This window comes from Elephantulus edwardii, unplaced genomic scaffold (assembly GCF_000299155.1).
Source record: "Elephantulus edwardii isolate Elephantulus edwardi_28Jun2011 unplaced genomic scaffold, EleEdw1.0 scaffold00118, whole genome shotgun sequence".
NCBI classification, from domain to species: Eukaryota; Metazoa; Chordata; class Mammalia; order Macroscelidea; family Macroscelididae; genus Elephantulus; species Elephantulus edwardii.
The window spans coordinates 10,370,073-10,396,502 of record NW_006399868.1 but is presented as its reverse complement, the minus strand read 5'-3'; the positions used below and the strand labels follow the sequence as shown (position 1 = coordinate 10,396,502).

Genomic DNA, 26,430 nt, shown 5'->3' with positions numbered 1-26,430 from the left:
CAGCAACAACCTGCCTGTATCGTGAGAAATGCACTGAAGCTGGCAGTGAGCCCAGTCAGGGGAAAGGCTTTGACTCCGACTAGAGAGTGCAGGAAATGGGCCTGCAGGAACTCCTGAATGGGTGTCTTAACCTTACGCTTCTAGTATTTCTGTTGGTGCTCGTGTTCCAACAATCCTCTTTTGAATATGACAAAAATAAACATATCTAGACCACATGAAGGTTCATTTCAATGCTACCTAACTGGTGGAAGGGGTTTTCACTTTTGTCCAATTCCAGAGTTCCAGATATTGAGGATGTGTTTTTGTTGATGAACAAATCATGGAATAACTCTGGACCTTTTGTTGTTTTATAAATGGCTTCTTCTGAAGACGTTTCAGGCATACCGTTTTCATGTACTTTTTATTAACAATTTTGTTTTCTTTAATTTGCATTTTTGGCCATGATCCATAACAATTTAATGGGTTGTTATATAATACACTATTATAGGGATAAATGCATAGTAGGACTAATTGTGGCTTTTTTTTCTCTCAATTTTAAGATCCTGACTTTAAGGACCTTGGCGTTTTGAAGCCTTTACCAGGTTGGTAAATGAAATATTTAATAATGTTCAGAGACCTTTGCTTTCTGCTATGAAATACACTGTTGGTTTATTATTCAAGCTCCGTTTTGTATGTTTGTTTGGCATTTTGTTATTTAGCTTGTGAGTTTGAGACGGGCGGCCCCGAAGGAATCGTGGAGTCTCTGCAAATTATGAAGGAAGGCAAAGCTTCCTCCAGCGAGGCTGTGGATTGCAAATGGTACATCCGAGCCCCACCGCGATCCAAGGTCAGTCCCAAGGTGAACCGGATGGATTTGATCATCAACTTGAAGCGTGTCTAGAGCTTGCATTTCTTTGAGCCAACTGAAACTGCTTTTAGTGATGCAAATATAATGTGTCATTCCCCGTCCCACATATTGCATTACATACAAAATACTGTGGAGATAATTGTATAAACCAAGCTGGAAACCAAAAATAAGTCTACCGTCATGAAAAATAGGCTGAGATGCAATAAGCTAGCCATCATTACATTTATGCCAGTATAGTCAATATCGGTGTAGTTTTTGTTTTCATAATCTGAACTCATACTTAGGGAGGGAATTGCCCAGGCTAACAAACTCAAACGTGTAACATGTGAAATAAATGGATGACGAGGTAGGGATGGGAGGGAGCAGGCCCCAGAAGAGTCAGGATCCTTCCAAAGAAGACAGCCAGCCACTCTTTCCACTCAGTTCATTACCGTTGAGTCAGAACTTACTAATAGTGATCTCCATTGGGTTTCTGAGATTGTAAATCACGGGAGGAGACTGCCCATCTTTTTCCTTCAGAGCAGCTGATAGATTTGAACCACATGCCTTTGGGACTGCAGCACAGATTCTTACCACAAGGCAACCAGAGTCCCCTATTCTAAGTATTGTTGTTGCTGTTAAGTGCCGTCGAGTCGCAGGCGACTCATAGCGACCCTATGAAGGAGAGTCCTCAACGCTTGGGTGCCTTTCATCCTCTCTCCAGGTTCTAAGTATTAGTGGGTAAAAACTAAGGAGTATCTAACTCATGATGACCCTCCCTCGATTCAGAGCCTGTGAATCCTGATAGGAGGAGACTGCTGTCTCTCTCCCTGGAAAAGTGGGCATCTAGTAATCCTCTCTAAGATGAATCTGTTTGTTTTCCTGGCAGTCCATGGTACATTCAGTACCCTTCTCCAGCACCACAGCTCAAAAGCATCCACTCTCCTTCTGTCCCCCCAAGTCATTGTCCAACTCTCTGATGCATAACAAGCAATTGCAAAGACCATGGCCTGTATCAGGCACACCTTAGTCTCCAGAGAGACACTGTTGCTCCTGAGTACCTTTGAGAGGTCCCTAACAGCAGGCTTTCCCATCGCGATACGCTTTTTGATTTCCTGACTGCTGGTACCAAGAGTGTTGACTGTGGAGCTGAGCAAACTGAAGCTGTGAACAATCTCAATCTCTTCACCATCCATCCTGACACTGCCAATTGGTCCAGTGGCGAGAATCTTTGTCTTCTGGACATTGAGCCTCAGTCCATACTGAAGGCTGCAGTCCTTGACCCTTCGCAGCAAGTGCATGAGGTCCGCCTCAGTTTTAGCAAGCAGGGTTGTGTCATCTGCATAGCGCAGATTGGTAATAGATCTTCCACCAATCCTGATGCCACAATTCTCCTCATAGAGCCCAGCTTCTCGGATAATCTGCTCTGCATACATGTTGAAAAGGTATGGAGACAGGATGCATCCCTGACGTACACCCTTCCCAATTTTGAACCATGCAGTGTTACCCTGCTCTGTTCTGACTACTGCCTCTTGATCCAAGTACAGGTTTCACATTAGCACAATTAAATGTTCTGGGATTCCCATTCTTCTCAGAGTCAGCCACAGTTTGTTATGATCCACACAGTCAAATGCCTTTGCATAATCAATGAAACACAGATAGACATTCTTCTGGTATTCTCTGCTTTCAGCCAAGATCCATCTAACATCAGCAACAATATCCCTAGTACCACGACCCCTTCTAAACCCAGCCTGGACTTGTGGCAGTTCTCTGCTGATGTGCTGTTCTAATCGTTTTTGGATAATCTTCAGTAGAATCTTGCTTGCATGTGAAATCAATGACACTGTTCTGTAGTTTCCACACTCAGTTGGGTCACCTTTCTTTGGAATGGGAACAAATATAGATATCTTCCAGTCAGTTGGCCAAGTGGTGGTTCTCCAGATTTCTTGGCATAGTTTGGTGAGCACATCCAGGACAACATCTGATATCTGAAATACTTCAATTGGTATACCATCTATTCCTGGGGCCTTATTTTTTGCTATTTCCTTCAAAGCAGCTTGAACTTCTTCCTTCATCACCATAGGCTCTTGCTCATATGTTATTTCTTTAAATTCCTCTGTATCTGCCAATTCCTTTCTATATAATGACTCAGTATATTCCTTCCATCTTCTTTTAATACTTCCTGGATCATTTAATATTCTGCCCAGAGCATCCTTGATTACAGCAACTCTAGGTTTGAATCTGTTCTTCAGTTCGCTTTTTAAAAATTTTTATTAGGTAAAAATGTGAGCCAAGCATGAACTAATCCTCCATTTCTCCCCTGTGAGAAGCCAGAAATCAGAAACCTCTCTTACGTGGATTGTCTTGATTTTTTACAAGGTTAACAATGCATCTTTAAATTAGAACTAAATACGTGGACTAAATTAAGCAAAGCTTGGGCAAGATTCACACTCAGAGCATGATTTGGGAAACACTTCTATTTGGGGGGTGAGTTGGAAATATTGGGGATGAGCCATTTTTGCCTGTACCTCTCCTGATAAAAAATATGTAATATTTTCATATCTTCCTCCCATCTACTCCCTCCCATTTTCAAGGTTTAATTCCCACAAAGCAGCACTAATTTATTAGAACTGCAGGGAATTATTAGGATTGAAATGGTTGTGCCATTATTTAATTGCTTTTGGAATCCAACTGAACACATAATACACTACACACTAGGCTCCTGCACTCAAAACCCCATGGAACTTAACCTGCGCAGGTGGGGTCACAGAGGGAGAATGGGCTCGGTGGCAGCCCCAGGTGGGTCATAGAGAATGGTGAGTCCACTGAGTGCATTGCAGGGGCCAGCCACAGTTCCTAGGGCTGCATTTTCTCACACAACTGAGTGCCACCTGTTTTTGTCAAACTCCATGAATGGAAGGTTTTTCAAAGCTTCTCTCTCAGCAGGAGGCAGGTGAGCTCCACATTCCTGTTATAACCACACTGCAGTGTTAAGGGGGTTTGGGGTGGGATGTGAGAGTAAACACACACACCTCCTCCCCCAGCTGCCAAGAGACTCACTTCTATGAAACCCTGACAGAAGTACTGAGTGGACCTGTCTGTGATATGAAAGGAAAACCACCCACAGAGCCAGTCAATGATAACTCTATTGTGATAAACTTTCTCTGTTAAGTTAGAGGTTAGAGAAGAGGAAGTGGCTTTGAATAAAATTCAGTTGGAGAAATGCAAGAACTGGACCTCCATGCCTCTGGGTGCCCGTGTCTGTGGGTGCCCGTGCCTCTGGGTGCCTTTGCCTGTGGGTGCCCGTGCCTGTGGGTGCTCTCTGTTCTTATGGGCTTCCTGTCACTGCTCAGGAGAATAATTGTCATAGCTCAAATTCAACTTGAATTGACCCATGGTGAACATTTAAAATGATAATTGATTACTGACTCTTAATTGACTACAGAGTATACTAAATTGTTTATTTGGGTGTTACTAAAATTCTTTTCAATTACATGTTCAACTTCTTACACATAGTACATAGAATGTCTGGTACTTCTTCTGTTTGAGGGCAGTAATGTAGACTGGACAGTTTTAACTAGAATGTGACAAATCCAGATTTTTCAGAGAAAGGCAGGAAGGTCAATGGAAATCTTTAGTAAAATTCTGTTGCTGGTTAGCTCACTTAACAGATGGATAAGCTGAGTTGGGAGGATCCTTTCAAAATAAGTGACGCAGCGATGTGGACATTGGCCTCCTTACGCGAGAGCTCTGGAAGGCTGAGCTTCAAAATCGCGTGCAATAGGAGGGTATGTGTTGGGCTCTGAATCTGGCCCAGAAGACGAGGATGGAGCAGGGAATTTTGAGAACTGTTTCAGTGCTAACTCTGTTGACCTTAGAGACCCAATGCCACTTGATTGTATTCAATTAAAACTCATAAACTCATTGATAACTACAAGAAAAGATACCCTAGCATTCTTCAACTCTATAAAGGAAAGTAAGACTTCATTGTCGTAACAAAGAAAACTCAATCTGGACAGTGGTGCAAGCCACAAGTGGTCTGGAGCTTTGAGACCAGTGAAATGCGCCTTTGATACAATACAGGGAAAGTGGTGTTTTGTATTTATAAATAACGGATCGTCTGCTGATCCAATGACATTCCACACAGGGAGGCCGGCAGGGTTTGGCAGCAATTGTCTGTGATGATTAAAAAGTCAAGTGATCCCCCCCCCCATTGGTGATGGTAACATACTTTCTGAATCAAATCCTGTAAGCCTATGACTCTTCTGTAAGTGCCTTGACCAAACATTGAGTCACTTAACAACAGAGCTGGAGTGGGATCTGTTCCTGCCCCAGGCCAGTGTGAAGTCACGTGACTGTGCCATGGAGGAAGGTTGTCAGTTTATTCAGACAGGGCAAGACTTTCAGAATACTCATAAATATGCAGAAAAGGAAGATAAAACTTAAGGAGTGCAGTCTTAGAAGAATCAAACTCTACTTTTAATATCTATTTCTCATTTACTACTTCCAGTCAACTTAGTTTGTATTACTTCTCTCGGATGTACTGAGTCAAAAGTGGAATAAATCAAACATAAAATTCCACCAAATACAATGTCAGTAGTTTTATAAGAATGGAATCGTGTTGAAGTTAATTACAGTGATGAAAACTGTTGCGGTAGGCAGAATCTCAACATAGTGCTTGGATTCTCAGCCTAACGTTTTGATCAGCTATCGGTCCCGCTTTTGTTAAATTACTTGGCAGAAAAGATTCTGCTGATGTAATGACTGTAAATTGGTAAATGTGTTAATCAAAGAAAAATTATCCAGTGGAGTTGAACCTAATCCAATTTGCAGCAGAACAGAAATGGTGAGTGCGATCTGTGAGGTGGAGTCAGGCTGAAGGTGAGGTCAACAACAATTGGAGGCGACGACTGAGCTCTGAGGATGCCCAGGTTCCTGTGGGTCAGTGTTGACTTGACTTCTCTCAGCAGCAGCACTGGATTAGGGTGCCCTGGTGGTCGATGGCAGCCTTCCCGCCCTGCCTGCCACCACAGATACTTGTTGGATTCCCAGCCGGTCCCCTCAAGCATAGCTGCCACCGTCTGTCAGTGGAGGCCTGTGCCAGTGGCCCTTTTATTGGCCCTCGGAAGAAAGGGATGATGATTAGCTTGCACTATTTAGCAACAAAACCCCTAGGGATCATCCCGGAACATTGTCCAGGACGTAGCCAGATGTGAGGATGGCAAGACCAGGCACCGTTTCCATCTACTGCACCTGGTGTTGTCACAAACCCAGCAATAACAATCAAAAGGAGGTTATCCAGGGACCTAGTGCAATTCCAAGTCCTGCGGAGGCAGTTTTCTCCGGCTGCCGCCCCTCAGTTCTGTGGAGGATGCAGCACTTCTGGCCAGATGTTGGCAGCAGACAGCCTTGGTGGGAGCTCGGGTGATCATGTGGCAATCAGTCACTGAGCTGTCCGGCGAGCACTGGTCTACCCGGATACACACAGTGTCCCTATGACCTGTAATCCGTCTGACCCTTGGTTTGGATTGTTTCTTTCCTGCCTTTCTGTCTGAGAGTGGAGGGAGAAGTCAGGAAGAGAGAGGGGCCAAAGAGGGCGAGCGAGCTGAGACTGAAGAGATTTTCCAGGATCCTTGTAGACAGACACCAGGGAGTGGACCCAGAAGAGCAGAGAACTGGGATTGGTGTAACCTGGATGGATCTGTGCATAGAATCTGCCAGGCCCCAGCAGAGAAGGAGTCTCAGTTGAACCATCCGTAAAGCCTCCTGTGCCCTGAAAAGACAACAGTCACGCTCCCAAGGCCCTCCACCCTGCGGAGCTCTGCGATCACCAGTGAGGTCAGATCTGCTGAGGGTGTGCACATTTGCCTGAGAGCCACGGAAAGCTCCTAAGCTAGTGAAGGAGTGTGACTGCAGGTAAACTCAGTGGGAAATAGTCCCTCTTCTAATCATTGAGGCTGCCCCCACTGTCTTAAAACTGAGGCATACATCTGGTTGAACAAAATGAAACCTACAGCGCATTGTTTGAATGAACTGGCTGCTGCTCACGTGCCATTTACAACCTGTGAAAACCTGCGGGAAGGTCAGGTGAGAGCTGTTCCAACTCGATGGCACCTAACAAACAACTACCGGCAAAGAGGGTGAGTTTTCTGGCTTTTTTAATGAACTATTATACTTTGTACTGTCAGATTTTAAAATTTCATATTTGTCTATGAAACCAGAAAGCCATTTTAATATTGCCTCAGGGTTTTGTCAAATGGTATGCGGTGGTTTGTGTTTTCTGGGTGGTGTTATTTTTTAACCACTTTAGAAAGCAAGATGGTGTTCTGATATCCTCCTCTAAATCAACCTTTAAAAGCTCACGCCCCTGCAGCCGGCTCTGCTTTGGAGTGGCATCCATTGGGTTTCTGGGTCCAGGAGACTGTCCATCTCTCTCTCTTGGAGACACTGGTGGATTCCAGCCACTGAGTTAAGATACACTGTCTTTGGGTGAGAAAAGATTGCATCACCAGAGCTCCCTTTTCAGATTTACAAACCTTATTCCTGGAGTCAGAACAGCTCCCAGCTGCCCCTCCGCTGGTTCTGAGGCTGAAATAGCGGAGGAGGAGATGCCAACCCTTCTTCCTTGGAGCCAGTGGGGGATTCACACTTTCAGAGAGGCCTTGGCCTTTGGTTAACAGCACAACTGTACCATTATATTAAGCTCCAATTAAAGGGTATACAAAAACAAACAGGCAAAACCAAAACAACCCATATCCATTGCAGCAGAATCAGTGCAAGCCCTGCTCACAAGTGACCCTACACAGCAGAGTAGAACTGACCCGTGGAGTTCCCAAAGCTGTTGGTGTAATTGATGGTCCATAGCAAGTTACGATGCTGACACAACCGGTGCTGTCTTTCTGGATCGGAATCCATCCCTTGGCTCTGTGAGAGAAGATAGGCGGTCACCCACCTCCCCCTTTATGGTCTCCAGCCTGGGGCACTCAATGCTGAGGGTCAGTCTCGACCATAGAAAGTGTTGAGTTGTTAGGAAGCAGAGGGCCGTATCCTTCTCCAGCAGAGTAGCTGGTGGGCTTGAACCATTGACCTCTGGGTTAGCAAGTGAGCTGCTTACGTAACTCAGCACTGTTCCACCTGCTGGAGACAGCTGGGGCTTTGCTTAGCAGGACAGCCAGCCAGCCGCAGATTAACCCAATTGGCTGCTTGCTTAAAACTCTCCCAGTTCACCAAGTACCTCCATGTAGTGAGGTGCTGGAAACACACTTTTTAGAATACAGTTTTGTCTGTAAGTTGTCTCATCTTATTTCATCTCCATCGAGTCAGAACTGACTCACAGCTGACCCCCCAGCAGGGTTTTCAGGGGCTGAACAGAGCTGGGGAGTAGATGGCCCATCTTTCTCAGCGGAGAAGTCCATCAGCTGATTATCCAAACTCCCACAGAAGCACCACCTAAGGGTCGGCTTGTAACTTCTGTGGATGGCAATTCCCAGCAACATTGTCTAGTGGTTGCTTAGACCAAGTGGTTGTTGTTGGTATGTGCCGATGAGTGGCCTGAGCTCATAGTGACCCTGCATACGACTGCTCTGGACCCTGCCCTGTCCTGAGCCAACCTTGCTGACTGACACACCTAATCCCATTGCCCAATTATCATGGTGTCTTTAATTGTTACACTACTGTTTATCACAGGGATAATTAAATAACCCTCCCTTGCAGTTTGGATATCTGCACATCTGTCTTTCGTGACAGGAGGGTCCAGGTTGGAGAGTAGCTGTGATGTGTTTGTCAATATATTCCTTAGTAAATTGGTGACTGGATTTTCTTACTCGAGTATATTTTTTTAAGGTTCTGTTTTCCATATTAGTGTGATTTGGAAGGCAGATATGCTAGAAATTGCTTATATTGTCTGAAGCCTCCTATGCCCTGTTTAATAAATCACCTTGTCATTTCGAAGTCCTGATGATTGATTAAAAAGAAAAATGCGTAGAGATGATGCACCGGGAAGAGCCCCCAGTCTGCCTGCTTTCGTGCAGTTATATATTATTCTACTTTTCATTTTCCCTTTTCTTCGACACATGGACCAAAGAGCTTTCTGCTGCTTTCTGATTTAAATAGAAATATTGTCGCATGGCAGTTGCTTTCCTTGGTATGATTAAGGTGTTTGTTTTAAGCTGACAAGATAGTTGTTTGAATGTTACACAGGAGGGTCTTCTCTGTGATTGGCCCTGCATCTAGATTGGGGAGGGCTAATCACCACTCTGGCTCCTGGCATGTGACGTTTCTGTACCCACTGAGCAGGGCCCAGTGCACCGGAGACTTCATTGGTTTAGTTTCCTTCTTTCTCTAAAGGATTTCAAGAAAATGGCAGGAAGTCCTTGAACGCTTTCTAAGTGATTATGTACATTTTAATGACTGTAATTGTTCCCTTCTCCTACAAATAGCATTCTAAATAATAAGAATGACCTTTAAATAAAGAAGCCATTTAGACAATATTCATTGTGGTTTCACTTGCAAATAGAGGCAGAGTACATCAGATGGAAAACTCGGCCCCTCTCTAGAATTGCCAAGTGAAAAGTGAGGGCTGGGATATGCAGCTTGCCTTCTGACCCACCAGCACCCTCTAGAAAAGCGTCCCACTCTGAAAGTCTGTTCAGCCAGTTGTTTCTTTCTGGAGATACACTTACATTCTGTGAGTCTCATTTCTATCTGTATAGTTGGCCTGTTTTCTGGTTTCCTCCTTTGGGAAAATGGAAATTGTTTTGCTCGTTCTCTTTATCAGTTTATGGCGTTAGTTGTACTTTGTTGGTTGCTTGAAGCACACAGCTTTTCCTCTGGCATGAGTGTGAGAGCTCCGTGGGATCCTGTCCGCATCTCCACGGTGTGATGATGAGGCCTCCATGTCAGACACGTCAGCTTTCAGGACCGGTGTGTTAGGCATGAACCTGTGCCACTTTGGGAAATAGGTCATTTGTCTGCTGTTTTCTCCTCTTCAGCTTTCTTTTCACAAATGTTAATGGTTTTCAAAGAGATTTGACCCAAGATAATACAATAGCACAGTGTCTCAAACTATTGTCATTGTGCCCTGCAAAAGTTCTCTAATTAATAATCAATTATTTAGTTTGCTTAGAAATGCAGTGTGAGGAGACTTGAAATAACCATTCACACACGTTAGAGCCCCTCGTCCATTCTGTCCGTGAGCATCGGGGAAGTGGCCTCCTTGAATGAATTGGCCACTATTAGTGCTTTCCCTTCTGCAGGACACGAGGTTGATATTCCATAACTGTGCAGACACTGAGGGGTGGCTTACTTCATTTTATACTCTCAAGTGACTTTTCATATCACCCTAGTCATGGCATCTTGACTCCTCCCAATATGATGCCAATTCTATTTGTACATTTACTGCTGTAACTGCATCTTCTTTGAAGAGCTGATAACTGTTGGATTTGTTGCTGAGTCTTTTATTATATAAAATATATAATTATATATTATAATTATATAAATATATAATATAATTATATACTATTATTATATAATATATATTGTATAATTCTATAAAAATATATATGTAATGCACACTTTGTCTTTAAACTCCCCTCCGGTAGTTTATTATCTTGTAAGATTACCAAGGTCTTGGATTTACATTTTTAATGTTCCATGATCCTCTGGACGTGGGGTAGAAATGCCCCAGAAGTTTCCAAGTCACAGTCTCTGCTGCACAAGCTTCACATCTTTCACACTTAGAGGAACGGGTGGTTTCAAACTGCCAGCTTTTCTCTTAATAGACTAATGCTCAACACCTGAGCAACCAGCTCCTTTTATGGCCTCCTGCTCCTGAACCAAACCCACTGAGTCAATTACAACTCCTAGCAACTGCCCACTGGGTTCTCCAGGCTGCAGATCTTTCCAGAAGACTCTTCCCAAGGAGCCCCTGGTGGATTTGAGCCGTTGATCCTTCCGTTACATAGTGCACTTTGCCACTAAAGTTCCTTGGAGCGTCTGTATTTGTCTGTTAATTTGCTTTAGTTACGAAAACAGCAGTGTAGGGTGTGAGAGAAGACTCTAACTGGGGGTTGAACTTTTCCGTCTTACTGTTGCTTGGTTTAGGGAGTGCTGATGGCTCAGTTGTCAAGTCGTTTGACTACTTATGGAAGGACTGGAGGGTCAAGCCGGGAGCTCAAAACATGGGGAAAGCTACAGTGTTCTGTTGCGTTGGAAACCGAGGGTGGTCCCACTCCCTCTGCTGGATGAAACTGCATTGCATGTCATCAGAAAGAAGTCTTCATCTTTATTTTTTTAGGACGCCATGTAAATAAGAAGACACACATCAATTAGTGAAAATGTGAAAGGATTAACATTTTCAGAGATACCTTGTCAAAATGAACACTTTGAAAGTTACCTGGATAATTTCACATGTGTGATATTTTTGTTGGGGAAAAGTAGATCACAGATTGACTACCTGAGGGACAGCTGAATTCTCTATGGTCTAAAATAAAGTGACCGTCGGACATGAGAACAGTACAGGTTTTCTCAGGACCTAGGATTCTTGAAGCTCTAGAGAACGTGGCAAAATTAAATTCTGCATCAAAGTTTCTGAAATTATAGAAACGTTTCCAACTGTGGTGTTACCAATTGCCTAGATCCGCGAGAACTGTTTTGCCACAGAGAGGTAATGAAATTCAAGTGCTTCCCATTGTTTGCGTTTGGTTAGCATCCCCACACTCCTCTAATTTTATCCTGTCTCCTAAAATTATATGAGGAGTTTCTCCCTTGGGAATTCTTGTTTTATTTTCATTCACTGCATCTTACAAATCTGGGGCATAATATGTGTCGTTTTTATGTTATGGTTGAAATCTATATCACAAATAACCTATTTAGGAAAATATCGCATCCAAATTTGTAAAATTATTATTCTTTTTTAAAATAAACTAGGTAAGAGGTTTATATATTATTACTCTCTGATAACACAATTGTTGTTGTGTATCTGCCGCTCCAGTGGGTCTTCAGAAGCTGTAAATCACACAGAAGGAGACTGCCCATCCTTCCCCCACAGAGCAGCTGGGGCATTCTAACCACGTCTTCAGGATTGGAGCACAGCTTCTTGCCACTAGGCCACAAGAGCTCCCCACCTTTTCTTGTTTTTCTTGATCTGGAAACTCTATGTACGAACAGTGCTCAGGCTGTGACTCGATGTCTACGACTCGACGACATTAAACAACAACAACAACAATCCATATTGAAGGCTGTAGTCTTTGATCTTCTGCAGCAAGTGCTTCAAGTCCTCTTGACTTTCAACAAGCAAGGTTGTATCATCTGCATAATGCAGGTTCTTGATAATTTTCTCTGATTCTGGTGCCACATGCTTCTTCATAACTTCTTGAATGATTTACTCACCATAGAGACTGAATAGGAAAGGAGAGAGGATACAACCCTGATACACACATTTCTTAATTTTAAACCATGTAGTTTTCCTTTACTCTGTTTACACAGAAACTTCTTGGTCTAGATATAGGTTTTGTATGAACACAATTAAGTATTCTGAGATTCTCATTCTTCTCAATGGTAGCCATTATTTGCTATGATTCACACAGTCGAATTGCCTTTGCATGGTCCATCAAGCACAAAGAAATATTCTTCTGGCAGGATCAATAGGCAACATCATGATAGATGGATACAAGATTGAAATTGTCAACAACCTCATCTTACTTGCATCCACAATCAACACCTTTGATACCAGCCATCAGGAGATCAGTGTATGGATTGTTTTGGGACAGTCTGCAGTCCAACAGTTCCCCACATTACTGAGGAGCAATGATACCCACTTGAAGATTAAAGTACACCTGATTCAGGCCATGGTCTTTTCAATCTTTCTGTGCATCTGTGAGCTGGATAATGAATAAGAGTTACTGATGAGTAATTGATGCCTTTCAACAGTGGTATTGGAGAAGAGTACTAGACATGCCAAAAGAACAAACAGCTGTGTCTTAGAGAAAGAACAACCAGAGTGCTCCTTGGAGGCCAAGATCCTAAAACTTCATTTCACCAATTTTGGTCATGTTACTAGGAGAGGCTCATCCTTAAAGAGGGAAAACGTACTTGGAAGGTTGGAGGGTCAACAAAAGACAGGAAAACCGGTGGTCAGATGGACTGACACAGTGACTGCACCAGTGGGCTCAAGTGTGTCAGAAATGACGAGGATGGCACAGGACAGGACAGGGTTCGGACCTGTTGTTTATAGAGTTGCTGAGTCATAACTCAATTCACCACACCTAACAACAACTTAGTGACCAAAAGAACAAGAGATAGAAATGTTGTCCTTTCTGTCCCGTCCCGACGTCCTGACAGTCCCCGTCTAACTCATGCCATTGTTGTAGTTACTGTTAATTAGTCCATTTCATTGATGGCTTCCTTTTCTTTCGCTGATCCTCTACTTTCCCGGTCATGATGTTCTTGTTTTTATTTTGTTATACATTGATTTGTTTACAAAGCTTGTATGCATTGTGTTTACACTGTTCTTCATTCATATGGTGTTTCATACAATCATTCTCATACATTATGTTTTATAAAATTTATCACCATTGGACCTTGCCAACAGCAGGCCTAAAGCATATGAGGCACAGTTCCACCATCCTTGCCTTGAAGGAGAACCCTGATTCCACTACCTCCAGCACATATTTGTCCTGAAATAATGTCTGCGTATTAAACTGTGAGTCGGTCCACCGCCCAGCTACCCCACGTGTCCGAGAAGAAAGGTCAGTTGATCCTGACTACCCCACGTGCCAGAATGAAATGTGCTCTTTGGAGTTTTCTTTGATGTCTGGGAAGTGGGTCACTAGACCTTTCTCCCAAGGTGTGTTTGGCCAGACTTAGACCTGATTTGTGCTTGGTTTTATATACAGACATTATTTAAAGTTCTAAAAATGAATGATGGTTACATATATGAGTTTAATGTTGGTAGCTGCCCTAAAAATGATAAACAATATTTCTCATTGGTGATACAGAGTTTAATGATGACATAAAATGTCAGACAGCATTTCTCAGACTTGTAAGGTGCAGCGAGTGAAAACAAAGCCAGACTTCCCCAGAGATGAAATCCTCGTGTGAACTTTTGTTTAGCAGTTCAGCCCATTAACTGTTTGCACCACCCCAGGACTATTGTCTGGCACCAGGTGTCCAAGAAAGATTTGATAAATGTTGAACAAATGAAGTCATAAAGAACATTTCCATTTAGTCATTCACAGGGACATCCTTGCACAAATATCTCTGGGATGCCTTGTTTATGCACAGTACCACTGGAGCTTGGGATATGAAAACACTTGTCATTGTCCTAGTTTTTAGGGGAAAAGGATATATAACCTGCAACCAAGGCTGAAAATGCTCCACACGTTCACACCGGAGGGGAGAAAAGAATCCAGCTGAGATTGGCCTGCGGGATCGTTGGTAGTTGTTCACTGACTATCTCACAGCTAACTGTTGCTGCTCCTGTGAGGTTCTGGAGCGTCCCATGTTCACACTGACTTTGTACAACAGAAGTGATCCCCATCCGGCCCTGCGCCACGTTCATGGTCATTGCTGTGTTTGAGCCTGTTGCTGCAGGACCTATGTCAGTCCATTGCTTTCACACTCTTATTCTTTTTTTTTAAATTCATTTTAATGAAAGTTTACAGAGACTTTGGATTTCCATTTATTCCTTGTTGCACTTTTCTTCCTGTCCACCCCTTCCCCCCTAATTTACTTTTCTCTTTGAAAAGTAAAAAAAAAAATAAAAAAACAATTCTTTCATTGTTATACAGTCCCTCCACCAAAGTCCACTCCACTATGCAGCCTTTGTTCTGGACTCCTGTCATGATAACAATACCTAATCACTTATCTCTTTTAAACAGTTCTCTCCCTCATCTTTTTCAATGCAGTATACATAATTTACCCCATCTTTCTTAGTCTCCCCGCAACCCCAATGCCAGTCCTGTTTTACAACAGTGGAACTATGCAGTATTTGTCCTTTTGTGACGGAGATATTTCACTCGACATAGTGTCCTCCAGGGTCACGCATTTTGAATAATATTTTATGAGTACTCTTAATCTTTTTTCACTGACCTTCTCCTAACCAGGTGTGATATCCTTCTTCAGAGACCATTCCCTCCTGCCAACATGTACAGCATGCGAGATAAAGTGTCCCTATTTCACTTCTTAACATTCTGCCTCACTTCTTCCACGATGGATTTGTTTGTTCTCCTGGAAGTTCGTGGTATATTTAAAACTCTTTGCCACCAGTGTGATTCAGAGGCATTGATTTTCATGAACCATTGTCCAGGGTCATCACGTATGGTCTGTGTTACTAGAAATGCATAACTTGGGGCAGCAACCCCTTGATCCTCAAAGTGACATTTTTGCTTGTTAACGTCTTAAGAGGACTTTAGTAACAGATGTTCCCAAGACAGTAACTTATTTCACAGCTGCTTCCAGAGACAATGATTCTGTATCCAAGTCAAAAGGAAACCCTCAGTAAAGTCCATATTCTCTCTGAGGCTGTGTAGCAGTCATTTTGTGAGGACATTCAGTCTCTTTACACTGAAGCATAATCCAGACTGGAGATGGTAGTGTTTGATCTCCATCTGGAAGTGCTTCAAGTTTGCTTCATTTTCAGCAAGCCCAAGGTTGTGCCACCTGCATATCACAGGTAGTGCAACTTCCTCCGCACCTGGCACTGCATTCTTTGTATAATCTGACTTCTCTCTTTGCTCAGCAGATTGTGTGATGATAGGATCCAATTGTAAAGGACACTGTGCTTGATTTTCAATCCTGCAGCATTCCATTATTCTGCTGGAATGACCGGCCCTTGTTCTGTTCACTTCTGCTCCAGCCTTTTTAAAATTACCTCCAGCATCTTTTTACTGTTAACGCTGTTTGAGAATTGCCGCAGTTTGTGAGGACATCTTTCTTTGGAGTGGGCACAACTATGGAGCCTTTCTGATCAGCTGGATAATCTTCCAAACTGCTTCATGTAGTTGAGTGAGTACAATGAGCACTGCCTGTTTGGAAAAATCTCAGTTGGTGTTGCTAGAATTGAACTTCGTCCTCAGTCATCAGAGGGACATTTCTGGAAATAACATGAAGAGTGGTTATTCCATGCAAAGTGAATGCCATGAGCTGAAAGAATGGCATTTTGAAAACAAATATGTAAGGTGATGCTTAAAATAATGTGATGCTTAGACTTCTTTATTAGATATATTAGTACAATAGAAACATAAAACTCAGTCCAGTAAGGAAATTGGCGACACATCCTTGAAGTGCTCAGAGGGGTATCCAAGGTATGGCAGGAATGGTATGTGCCCTTGTGGATGTCACTAGCAGGGGAGGGACACTGGCTCGCTTCTGTCCATGAAGCTTAACCAACGCCTTGTTTGAGCACAGCCGGCACAAGGCAGCATGACAGGAGAGCACGGGATCTTTCTGCTGGTGCCACCCTCTCTTCAGAGTCTCTTTAGCTTGAAGTTTGGTGGGAGCACCACTTAGACCTTGCCCCCAGCGAGCACTCTACACTTTCCCGTCATCTGGTGGTTGTGTGCTGTCCAGTTGGAGATGACTTGTAGCTGACCCTCCGGCTGGTTTGCAGAGGCTACAGATCCCATGGGAGACGATCACTCTTGTTTCCCCAGTGACTGTCCCCTTGCTTTCCTGGAAGCAGCAATGAAGATGAGAAATGACTGTCCTAAAAACCAGTTGACACAGTTACTATTCAATGAGAACATGGATGGCAAAGAACCAGAATTGGGTTTTTTCTTGTTGTTTTTTAACTGAAATAGTAAAACTTAGAGTTTAGACAGAAATGACATGTATATATATAAGTTTTTGGAAAAGACTCACAGTTAATGAATTAAAGAAGGAAGTTGCATATAAAGTGATGAAAAATTCATGACCCGCCACTGTGTTCTCAAGGCTGCGAGTCATGGGAAGAGGGCTCCATCTTCCTCCCATGGAGCAGCGGGTGGACTAGAACTACCAACCTTTCATTTAGCATCCCAGTACCTTAAAAATCACTGCCCCCCAGGTATTCTTAAGGTGATAGAAAAAGTTGACATTAAAGTTGAATTAAAACTGTTAGTTTTCTTATTTGTGTTTACGTGGGATTTTTTTTAAGTAGTGCTATTAAGCAAAAATAGCACAGTCTTTGTTATTAAAAAAAATAAAACAAGGCACTTAGAGAACTATATTATTTATTTCAGAACCTTTCTGGGTATTCTCCTTAAGCAAGCCACTTCTTTTGACTTCATGTCTCTTCTTACAGTTTGACCCCCATTACTGTGTCGTCATCTAATTGACACTTATTTTCACCTGGCGTCTGTCACCCCTTCTTCCTGCTGTATCACTATTGCCAGGAACAGTGTAGACACTGCTTGGATACCTTAGTTCTACAGGGATAGATGATTTGATATGCACCCTTTCTACAGACTTGTCTGTAGTCTCAGTCAATTGCACATAATTTTGAAAGCACTTTGGTACAAAGGCAAATAGTATCTATTGATTATAAAACAGTGTATCTCTATTTAGTATCTTGGAAGAATTATGGTTCAGGGAGCTAGAGCAACTTACTGTCTAATTTCCCATTTGTATCATGTCTCTGAGTTTCTTCATCTGTCTATGGCAAGGCAGTGAGAAGTTGTGTGTAGTAATTGTGTCAAATGCCCTGACATCAGTTCTGACTCACAGCCACTCGTGTCCAGCAAGATGACACACTGTCAGGTCCTGCCCCTTCCTCGCAGGCACTGCTGTGCCCCAGGCGTGTTGAAACTCCTGTGTCAGTCCATCTCATCGAGGCTCTCCTTCTGGTCCTGGACTCTCAGCTTCCCCATGTGGGATGTCCTTCCCAGAGTCAGAGCCTTTCTGATGCCATACTCTGAATATGTGAGATAAAATCCCACTGTGCTCCTCTTAAAGGTATATACTGGCTTCACTTCTTCCAAAATAGTCTTTTGGTAGCCCTGGAAATTATTGGAGAACTGTGACAGACGATGGATGCTAGATAGATAGATAGATAGATAGATAGATAGATAGATAGATAGATAGATAGATAGATAGATAGATGTAGATAGATAGGTAAGTAGGTAGGTAGGTAGATAGATAGATAGATAGATAGATAGATAGATAGATAGATAGATAGATAGAGAGTGAGTGTTAGTTGCACTGTACCTTTTAGTCATTAAATGCTAATTTACTTTTCTAAATAGCACTAATAGTGTTAGGTTTTGTGCTAGGTGAGAATGGGCTTGGCTTTCTCTGCTTGGTTTAATATTTTTTTACTTTATAAGAAGCTGTGATTTATGTGAAATAAGTAACCAAACAAAAATCCAAAACTTCCCCCTGCATACCATTTTCATTTTTGCCATTGGCATCCACTTCCTAACTAACATGCCTCCGGAAACTACAAACTGATAAATGTCAATAGTTGTAGAGGGGCTTTAGGCCTTTTGTTCTTACAGTTGCTATGAATCGTGCTCAACTTGAAGACAATCAACAACAACAACAGCAACAGCAACAACACATTATTTAATTTCACACATACTTTTTGCCAGTAGAAGCCCTGAAAATTTAGAAGTGTCAGACAATGTGTGTGGTGCTGTTGTTGTGTACCATTGAGTCAGAACTGAGCCATAGCTGACGCTTCAGTGGGTTTTAAGAGGCGGTTAATTGCACTGGAAGAGATTGCCCATCCTTCTCCCATGGAGCAGCTTGTGGCCTTGAACCATGTGCCTTTGGAATTACAGCACAGCTTCTTGCCAATAGGCCACCAGAGCTCCCTTAAATGTGTGTACCAATTAAAATTATTAAGAGCGTCTGTATTTGCAAAAATAAGTAATAAGCTTCGAGAAGACCTATGGTTCATTTGAATAAAAAATATTCAACTCTGGAAAATAGAACAGTGAAATGGAAAAAAAACACAACCAAACACACACACACACACACAAAACTCCAAACAACAAAACCCAATACAACGCAAACGAAACAACAGAGCTAAAGCAGGCACGATAACCGCAGACAGCAGAGGGACAGCAGAGCAGGGGACGTGTAGGTCACTGCACCCTGCTGTTCACACACCTACAGAAATTAATGAGGCTGATTGAAATCAGAATTAACTTGTGAAACCTATAGAGAAGTTCGAAGCCGGCTCTCACCCAGACGGCTCGTGTCTCACCCAGATGGTTCACGTCTCACCTAGACGGCTCACATCCCACCCAGATGGCTCACGTCTCACCCAGACGGCTCACATCTCACCCAGACGGCTCACATCCCACCTAGACGGCTCACATCCCACCCAGACGGCTCACATCCCACCCAGATGGCTCACGTCTCACCCAGACGGCTCACATCTCACCCAGACGGCTCACATCCCACCTAGACGGCTCACGTTTTGGTTATGTGAAGTCACACCACCTTTGCAGGAAGGCCAGCTCTCACCCAGACAACTCTCGTTTCAGTCAAGTGAGATCACTCCACCTTTGCTGTTGTCTTTCAGATCTACCTGCGCTTCTTGGACTATGAGATGCAGAATTCCAACGAGTGCAAGCGGAACTTTGTGGCTGTGTACGATGGCAGCAGCTCCGTGGAGGACCTGAAAGCCAAGTTCTGCAGCACGGTGGCCAACGACGTGATGCTGCGCACGGGCCTGGGGGTGATCCGCATGTGGGCAGATGAAGGCAGTCGGAACAGCCGCTTCCAGATGCTCTTCACGTCCTTCCAAGAACGTAAGGCCCTTTGTACTGCCTGCGCATTCTAGGGTGCAGCCTTGTGAGATGTGAATACTGTTTCCCTCATTTTAGGGCCCGAGTCTGGGGAGGCTTCTCTTCCTACAGGGGTGCAATCACTTCCTTTTTCTTCTGCTTCTGAGACAAGCGCCCGTACTACATTTTGATGGTTTATTTCAGCCCAGCCAACATCACGGCCTTGCCTGATGGAGTCCACACTGTAACTCGGAAAGTGGCTTTCTGTCTTGGGGTAACTCTTAGGAATCTTCGGACGCTCATGCAGCAGCTTTTGGTGAAGCTTGACTTTAAATCTTAAAAACCTGCATAAATCCATGTGGTAGGCTTTCTTTAATAAGCTCTCTTGCTTCTGCATCCTTTTATGTCCTACAGAGTGATGGCTACAGTCTCCATTAAAAGTGTAATAAACTCCCACAAATTATTGTCCAATGGATTCCAACTTCTAGGGACCCGATGGGAGGATAGAATTTCACACTAGGATTTTCAAGGCCTCAGTCTTTAAGGAAGCAGTCTGCCACATCTTTCTCCCATGGAGGAACTGTTGAGTCTGAACCAACTTTCTGGTTAGCAGGCACCCGCTACCCGGTCTCCAGAAAAACTGAGAGGGAGAGAGAGAATGGCTGGGGAAGGTGATTGCCAGAAAACTTTTCCGAGTGTATGTAAAATAGAACAATGGGTGAGACTCAGAATTAGGTGCAAAGCTGTGCAATCTTAGTAAATTATGTTCTCGCAAAGAATGAGTCATTAATGGATATATTTGGAGTGTTCTTTAGAAATGCAGAGTATTTCATGTTTTCCAAATTTATGCTACTGAGGAAGAATCCAGAGGCATTTTGCTTTAAGGACTTGGCAACTCAAGTTTTGAAAGTATGCATTTATTTTTTTTTGTTTGAATAAAAATGACAGTGAAACAGTTATTGGGATTTCAAATATATATGATTGTCAGTAGTGGAGCAAACAGAAATTTTAAAAACATAATAAATAGTAAACAGGTTACATTAATTTTCTTACATAATGAATATGTATATTAGGGCTAAATTTCTTTCTTATTACTCAGCTGCAGAATTCTGGGGCACCAAATCCCACTCAATCTGTCAGAATCTTGACACCATCGTCCGACGTGTTAAATCTCTCCTAGCTCTGTGTCAAGCTTGAATGGCATGTTGCTATCTATGTCTTCATTTCAGTAGTTGCTTAAAATGTTAGTGGTAGTACATCTCTATTTCAGCAAGGCGTTTGGAATAATAAAAAAATAAGATCTTGTCACTGCCTTGAGTATAAAATGAAGAAATCCGTACTACAGGATGGCAAAGCTGTAGGATACTGACAACAGTATACAAAGCCACAGGATATCCACTACAAGACAGAAAGCTGCAGGGTCCCGACCACAGGATGGTGACGTTTCCTTCACGTCCTGCACCGCTGTCCTCAGTGAACTAAGGGCTCAGTATTATTATCAGACTTAGAATAATACATTGAGAACTCCTATGTAATTTAAATAACATACATATGCAGGAGAGGATATAATAAGTATTTTAAAATATCGTAGACATTTGCATTTTTAATAAAAATTACTCAGTAAAAAAGAGTAAATGAAAAAAAATGTAATTTGTTATCTCATATATTTGCCAAAAAGAATGTTCTAGAACACTGACTCCTAGGCATTCCGAAGGTTTTCATTCAAAAATATGAGCCAGTCTTTTTGTTACAATGCTGTAGCCTCTTGAGAAGCTCTTAGGAAGAAAACCACTGTAAACAGTCAGACGAGCCACACTGGTCACAGTGCCCATGACCATCTCGTCTCTTCTTAGTCTTAGAAATAAGGAAGAAGGTCATTGGTTGAAAGAGGTTGATTATGATGCAGATGCATCAGGAGTCAAGAGAAAAGAGCAGAGAAAAGGCACTCCTCATAAAGAACATTAATTATGTTCCAAATGTGATAATTGCTTGTTCTAGGAGTAATGCCTGGCAGAAAAGAGAAATGCTTGCAAATTAGAGGGGGACATTGGAGTGCAATTTAGGGAAAATGTCAAACTCATAAGAGCTGTGATTTTTAAAAATGCAATGGAGGATATAAACTGTGGGTGGCAAAGTGATTTGGTTTGAAAGTGCTTTATCATCTGGCTTGAATGATGTGTGCGGAAATGTCTGTGGACCAGGAAACAGTGGGTAACCGCTGTGGTTTCCTTCAATTCTAAAATGTTTTAAGTTGTTGAGCCTTTAAAAAAAGTCTTTGTATTATAAGAAATCACAAGTGATATCATGTGCACATAACATTAGAAAATATGTATTTTAATAATATAGCTTGTTGTTGTTATTGGTAGGTCCCATTGAGTCTAGTATGACTCATAACGACTCTGTGAACTAGGAACAAAAGATGTGAAACCAGTCCTTTCCTGGGCCATCTCCCACTTGCTAACACACAAGAGCCCATTGCAGCAGTCACCTTGTCACTCCACCTGGTTGAGTGTCTTCCTCTCCTTCGCTGCCCCTCTACTCTTCCCAACATCATGTCCTTCTTCAAGGAACAGCACCTCCTAGTAATATGTCCAAACTATGTTAGGCAAAGCCTTATCATTCTTGCCTCTCAAGAGCACTCTGGTTGCACCCTCTCCAAGACATATCTATTTGTTTTCTTGGTCGTCCATGGGATGTTCAGTGTTCTTCTCCAATGCCACAGCTCAAAGGCATCAATTATTTTTCTGTCATCCTTATTCATTGTCCAGGTCTTGGATGCATAGCTAATAATCAGAAAGATTATGGCCTGAATGAGATGCACCTTAGTCCTCAAACTGACATCACCAATCCTCAATAATTTGGGAAGGTCCCTAATTGCAGATTTTCCTAGTGAAATGTGTCTCCTTATTTCCTGACTGTTTGTACCAAGGGTGTTAATGTGGATCCAAGCAAGATGAAGCTGTTAACAGTTTCAGTCTCCTCTCCATCCATCATGACACTGTCTATTGATTTACTGGTAAGACTCTTTGTTTTCTTGATATTGAGATGTATACCATACTGAAGGCTGCATTCATTGATCTTCTGCAACAAGTGCTTCAAGTCCTCCTCACTTTCAGTGAGCAAGGTTGTGTCATCTGCATAACAGAGTCTCCCTCCAATCCTGATGCCGCACTCCTCTGCATAGAGTCCAGCTTCTTGGGTAATTTGCTCAGCATGTAGATTGAACAGGTATGGAGATAGAATACATCGCTGACACACTCCCTGCCCAATTCCAAACCATGCAGTGCTCCCCTTCTCTGTTCGCACAACAGCCTCCTGATCCAGGTATAGGTTCCTCATGAGCACAGTCAGGTGCCCTGGGATTCCCATTCTCCTCAATGTCAGCTACAGTTTGTCATGATCCACACAGTTAAATGCCTTTGCCTAGTCAGTAAAGCACAAATAAATATTCTTCTGGTATTACTTTTAGCCAGGATCCATCTGATATCAGCAATGATATCCCTCCCTGGTGCAATGGTCTCTTCTGAATCCCACTTGAACTTCTGGTAATTCCCTATTTATGCACTGTTCCAGCCATTTTTTAATGGTCTTGAGCAGTTTTTTGCTAACGTGTGATAGCAATTATATTGTAATTTTCACATTCACTTGGATCACCCTTCTTGAGAATAGGAACAAATATGGACCTCTTTGAATCCATTGGCCAGACACCTGTCCTCCAAATTTCCTGGTATAGACTGGCAAGTGCATTGAAGGCTTCATCTGTTAATTGAAACAAGTCAATTGGTATCTCATCTATTCCTGGGGCCTTATTTTTTTTGCCAGTGCCTTCAATTCCGCTTGTACTTCCTCTTTCATTACCATTGGTTCCTGTTCATATGGTACTTCCTGAAATTTTTCAGTGTAAATAAATTCTTTCTGGTACAGTGACTCTGTATAGTCCCTCCAACTTCTTTTGATGTGTTCTGGGTCATTCAATACATTGCCCATAGCATCTTTCAACATTACAATGTGAGGCCTCCATTTGTTTTTCAGTTATTTTGATTTGAGAAGTGCAGAGTGAGTCCTTCCCTTTTTATTCTCCAATTCCAGCTTTCTGCATATTCCATTATTATAATGCTTTGGTTTGTCCTCCCGAGCTACCCTTATAAATTGCCTACACAATAATATGTATTCACTTCCAAAATGGCTTGCCTCCAGAAACCCTATGAAAAATGCTCAGACGTTTCATTTATAGGGTCGCTATGAGTTGCCTACGACTTGACGGCACCAAACAACAACAACAACAGTACAATAATATAGCTACTTGAGGTAAAACATAGTTTCAGTGTTTGCGGTTAAATTATCTCCTTAAGCCATTAATGTAGATGAACTTCTAAAAAATCCAGAAAAATAAGTTATTCTTCCTAAACAAGGAGGAAAAAATATTTTCTTTATGTTCCCCTACATATTCTTCCTAAATAAGGGAAGAAAATCTTTATATTTCCACACAGGGTTTAAAATACTCTCACGGCTGTCGGAGCATTTCGTATATGCAGTGGCATTACCTGTGGTGGCCTAAACTCATAAACTCATACAAATCTCTGACTTAAACAAGGTGTATCCTCTGAGTTCTGCTGTAAAGCTTTGCCATGATATTTCTGCCTTTACTAAGAAATATGCAGGGTGGTCTAATGGGTAAGAGACTGCATTCCTACCTCAAGGGCACATGGTTCAAATCTACCAGCTACTCCACAGGAGAAGGCTGGGCAGTCTCCTTCCGTGCGATTCACTGCCTCTGAAAATGCTCCGGAGAGTCAGCTAAGAGTTGCTTCTGACTCAGTGAGACACAAGAAGTCGGAGCTAGAGCTCCGAGACATTTTGTGCTGAGAACATAGGGACAGACTTAGTCTTCCCTGCACTGAAATCCAAGCCTTCCAGACAAGAAGTGCAGTTATCTATGGGAGAGAGAATAGTCTAAAAGTATTATATTTTAGGGCATTATTTTTATCGTAGGAGTATGCAATGAGGGTTGTAGAGTGGATTATATTTGGGGCTAGGGGGTGGGGTTTGGGGGTGCGGGGGGGGGGGATTGTGTACCAATGAGGGAGTTTTTCTTTTGCTTTTCAAGGAGAGGAGCAAATAGGGGAGGGAGGGGGAAGGGGGTTTGTGCGAGGAGAAGGGTGCAACAATGAATGAATGGAATCCCAAAATCTCTGTAGATGTTCATTGAAATGAAAAATAAACAACCTAAATAAAAAAAAAGTGCAGTTTTCAAAACAACAAGCAGTAGACTCCATTAAATTATGCTAACTAAAAATTAGGCATTTCACAATAGTTTTCAGGGTCTTAAATGAGAAAGCAGGAAGTCCTATTTCTCTGATAGACTAGAAAGAATTTCCGTTTCCCCAGAGAGTGTTATTAAAGATGTCAAGTTTAGAGAAATTCTCCATTGCCTTGTTTGTTTTTGTTGTTGTTGCTGCTGATTGGCATACAAACGGGAGTAGTGTGTGCACATGGAGTAAATATGAAGGGAGTGGTCTCCTTTGTCTTGGTCAAATCCATCTTGATAACCTTTTTCATGCCACTATGTTTACTGAATAATATTCCAGTAAAAGATTAGGAATATTTAACAATATCCTGATACCTGATATCATTTTTATCTTGGGACCACGGGGTATTTTTAAAGGTTGTGTCAGTTTGTGTTGTTAGGTGCCACTGAGTTGACTACAGCTATGAATCTTGCCCTATTCTGTACCATCTTGAAGATCTCTGATATTCTCAAGCCCATTTTTACACTCACTGTTTCAGTCCATCTTGTTGAAGGTCTTCCTCGGCCTCTGACCTTTTGACTTTCCCAGCATATTGTTTTTCCTAGAAATCAACCCCTCCTGACAACAAGCCCAGAGTATGTATGTGAGAGGAAGCTTCCCGATCGTCGTCTCTAAGGGACACTGGTGTTTCCGAATGAACCCTGTCCTATCCTGTGCCATCTTCATCGTCTCCTTGAGACTCTTGCTGCAGGCTCTGTGTCAAGCCATCTCCTTGAGGGTCTTCTCTCTTTTCTATCTTTCCAACCATGCTATACGAAATATGAGAGACGAAGCTTCACCAGCCTTGCCTCCAGGGAGCATAATGGTATTCCTCATTAAATACCACCCCCAATATAAGCAGTATCTACAATTCAAATGCTACAAAGCAACTGTTAAATCTAGAACTAGAACAAAGTATCATCAGGACACTCTTACTTTATGAGGCCTTTTTAATAGTCTCTGTAGCAGATTGAATTTCCAGAACATGAAATGTTCAGTCCATTGGAGCAGATCATGGAGATGAGTACTCCAAAGGGAAGAAAAAATTCTAAGTATAAATTTTGGTTTATATTTTCTAAGTTTTTCTTTTAAGAAAATTATACATTTTCTTAATATGTATATATTTACATTTTACAAATTGGAGTCTGTTCTACTTTGCTGTGTTGATCTTGATTGGATCCATGTGAATCCATTCAAAGACTTCCAGTTTTCTGATAAACAGGCAGGCCAACAAGCAAGCAGAAACAGAAAACAAACTTTCTGTTTTGTGTTTGTGGGAAAATTGTTCATAATAATTCCCTAGAAAAAGATAATGTGGCTAGTTGTTTTCAAAAAGGACTAGTAAGCCTCAGCTATGGATTTATGGATTTATTTTATAATAGATACGTTCATACTGAACCAAAAACAGTTAAAGAAGAGTTAATTTGTGATGTTCCGTTGAATTCTGAGGTGAACTGTACGATTCCCTCTTCTTGGTTTAGAAACATCATGTAACCTGTTCTTAAATAAGACAAACCCAGTGAATAATGGACTGAGACTGTCACATTATGGGCTAAAAGCTTGCTTTCTGAATGAAAAGAATCACACCTTAGGAAATGAAAAGGCA

General features: G+C 42.3%; 1 protein-coding gene across 1 annotated transcript in view; it reads left to right on the top strand.

Moving 5' to 3' along the window:
- Positions 1–544: 544 nt before the first annotated feature.
- NETO1 (neuropilin (NRP) and tolloid (TLL)-like 1) overlaps positions 545–26,430 on the top strand; it is a 58,680-nt gene continuing 32,794 nt past the window's right edge. Inside the window, exons 1-3 of the mRNA XM_006892748.1 lie at positions 545–581; positions 699–826; positions 19,332–19,560. Of these exons, the coding sequence (XP_006892810.1) occupies positions 752–826; positions 19,332–19,560 (304 nt within the window). The 5' untranslated portion in view covers positions 545–581; positions 699–751. The remainder of the gene's footprint in view (positions 582–698; positions 827–19,331; positions 19,561–26,430) is intronic.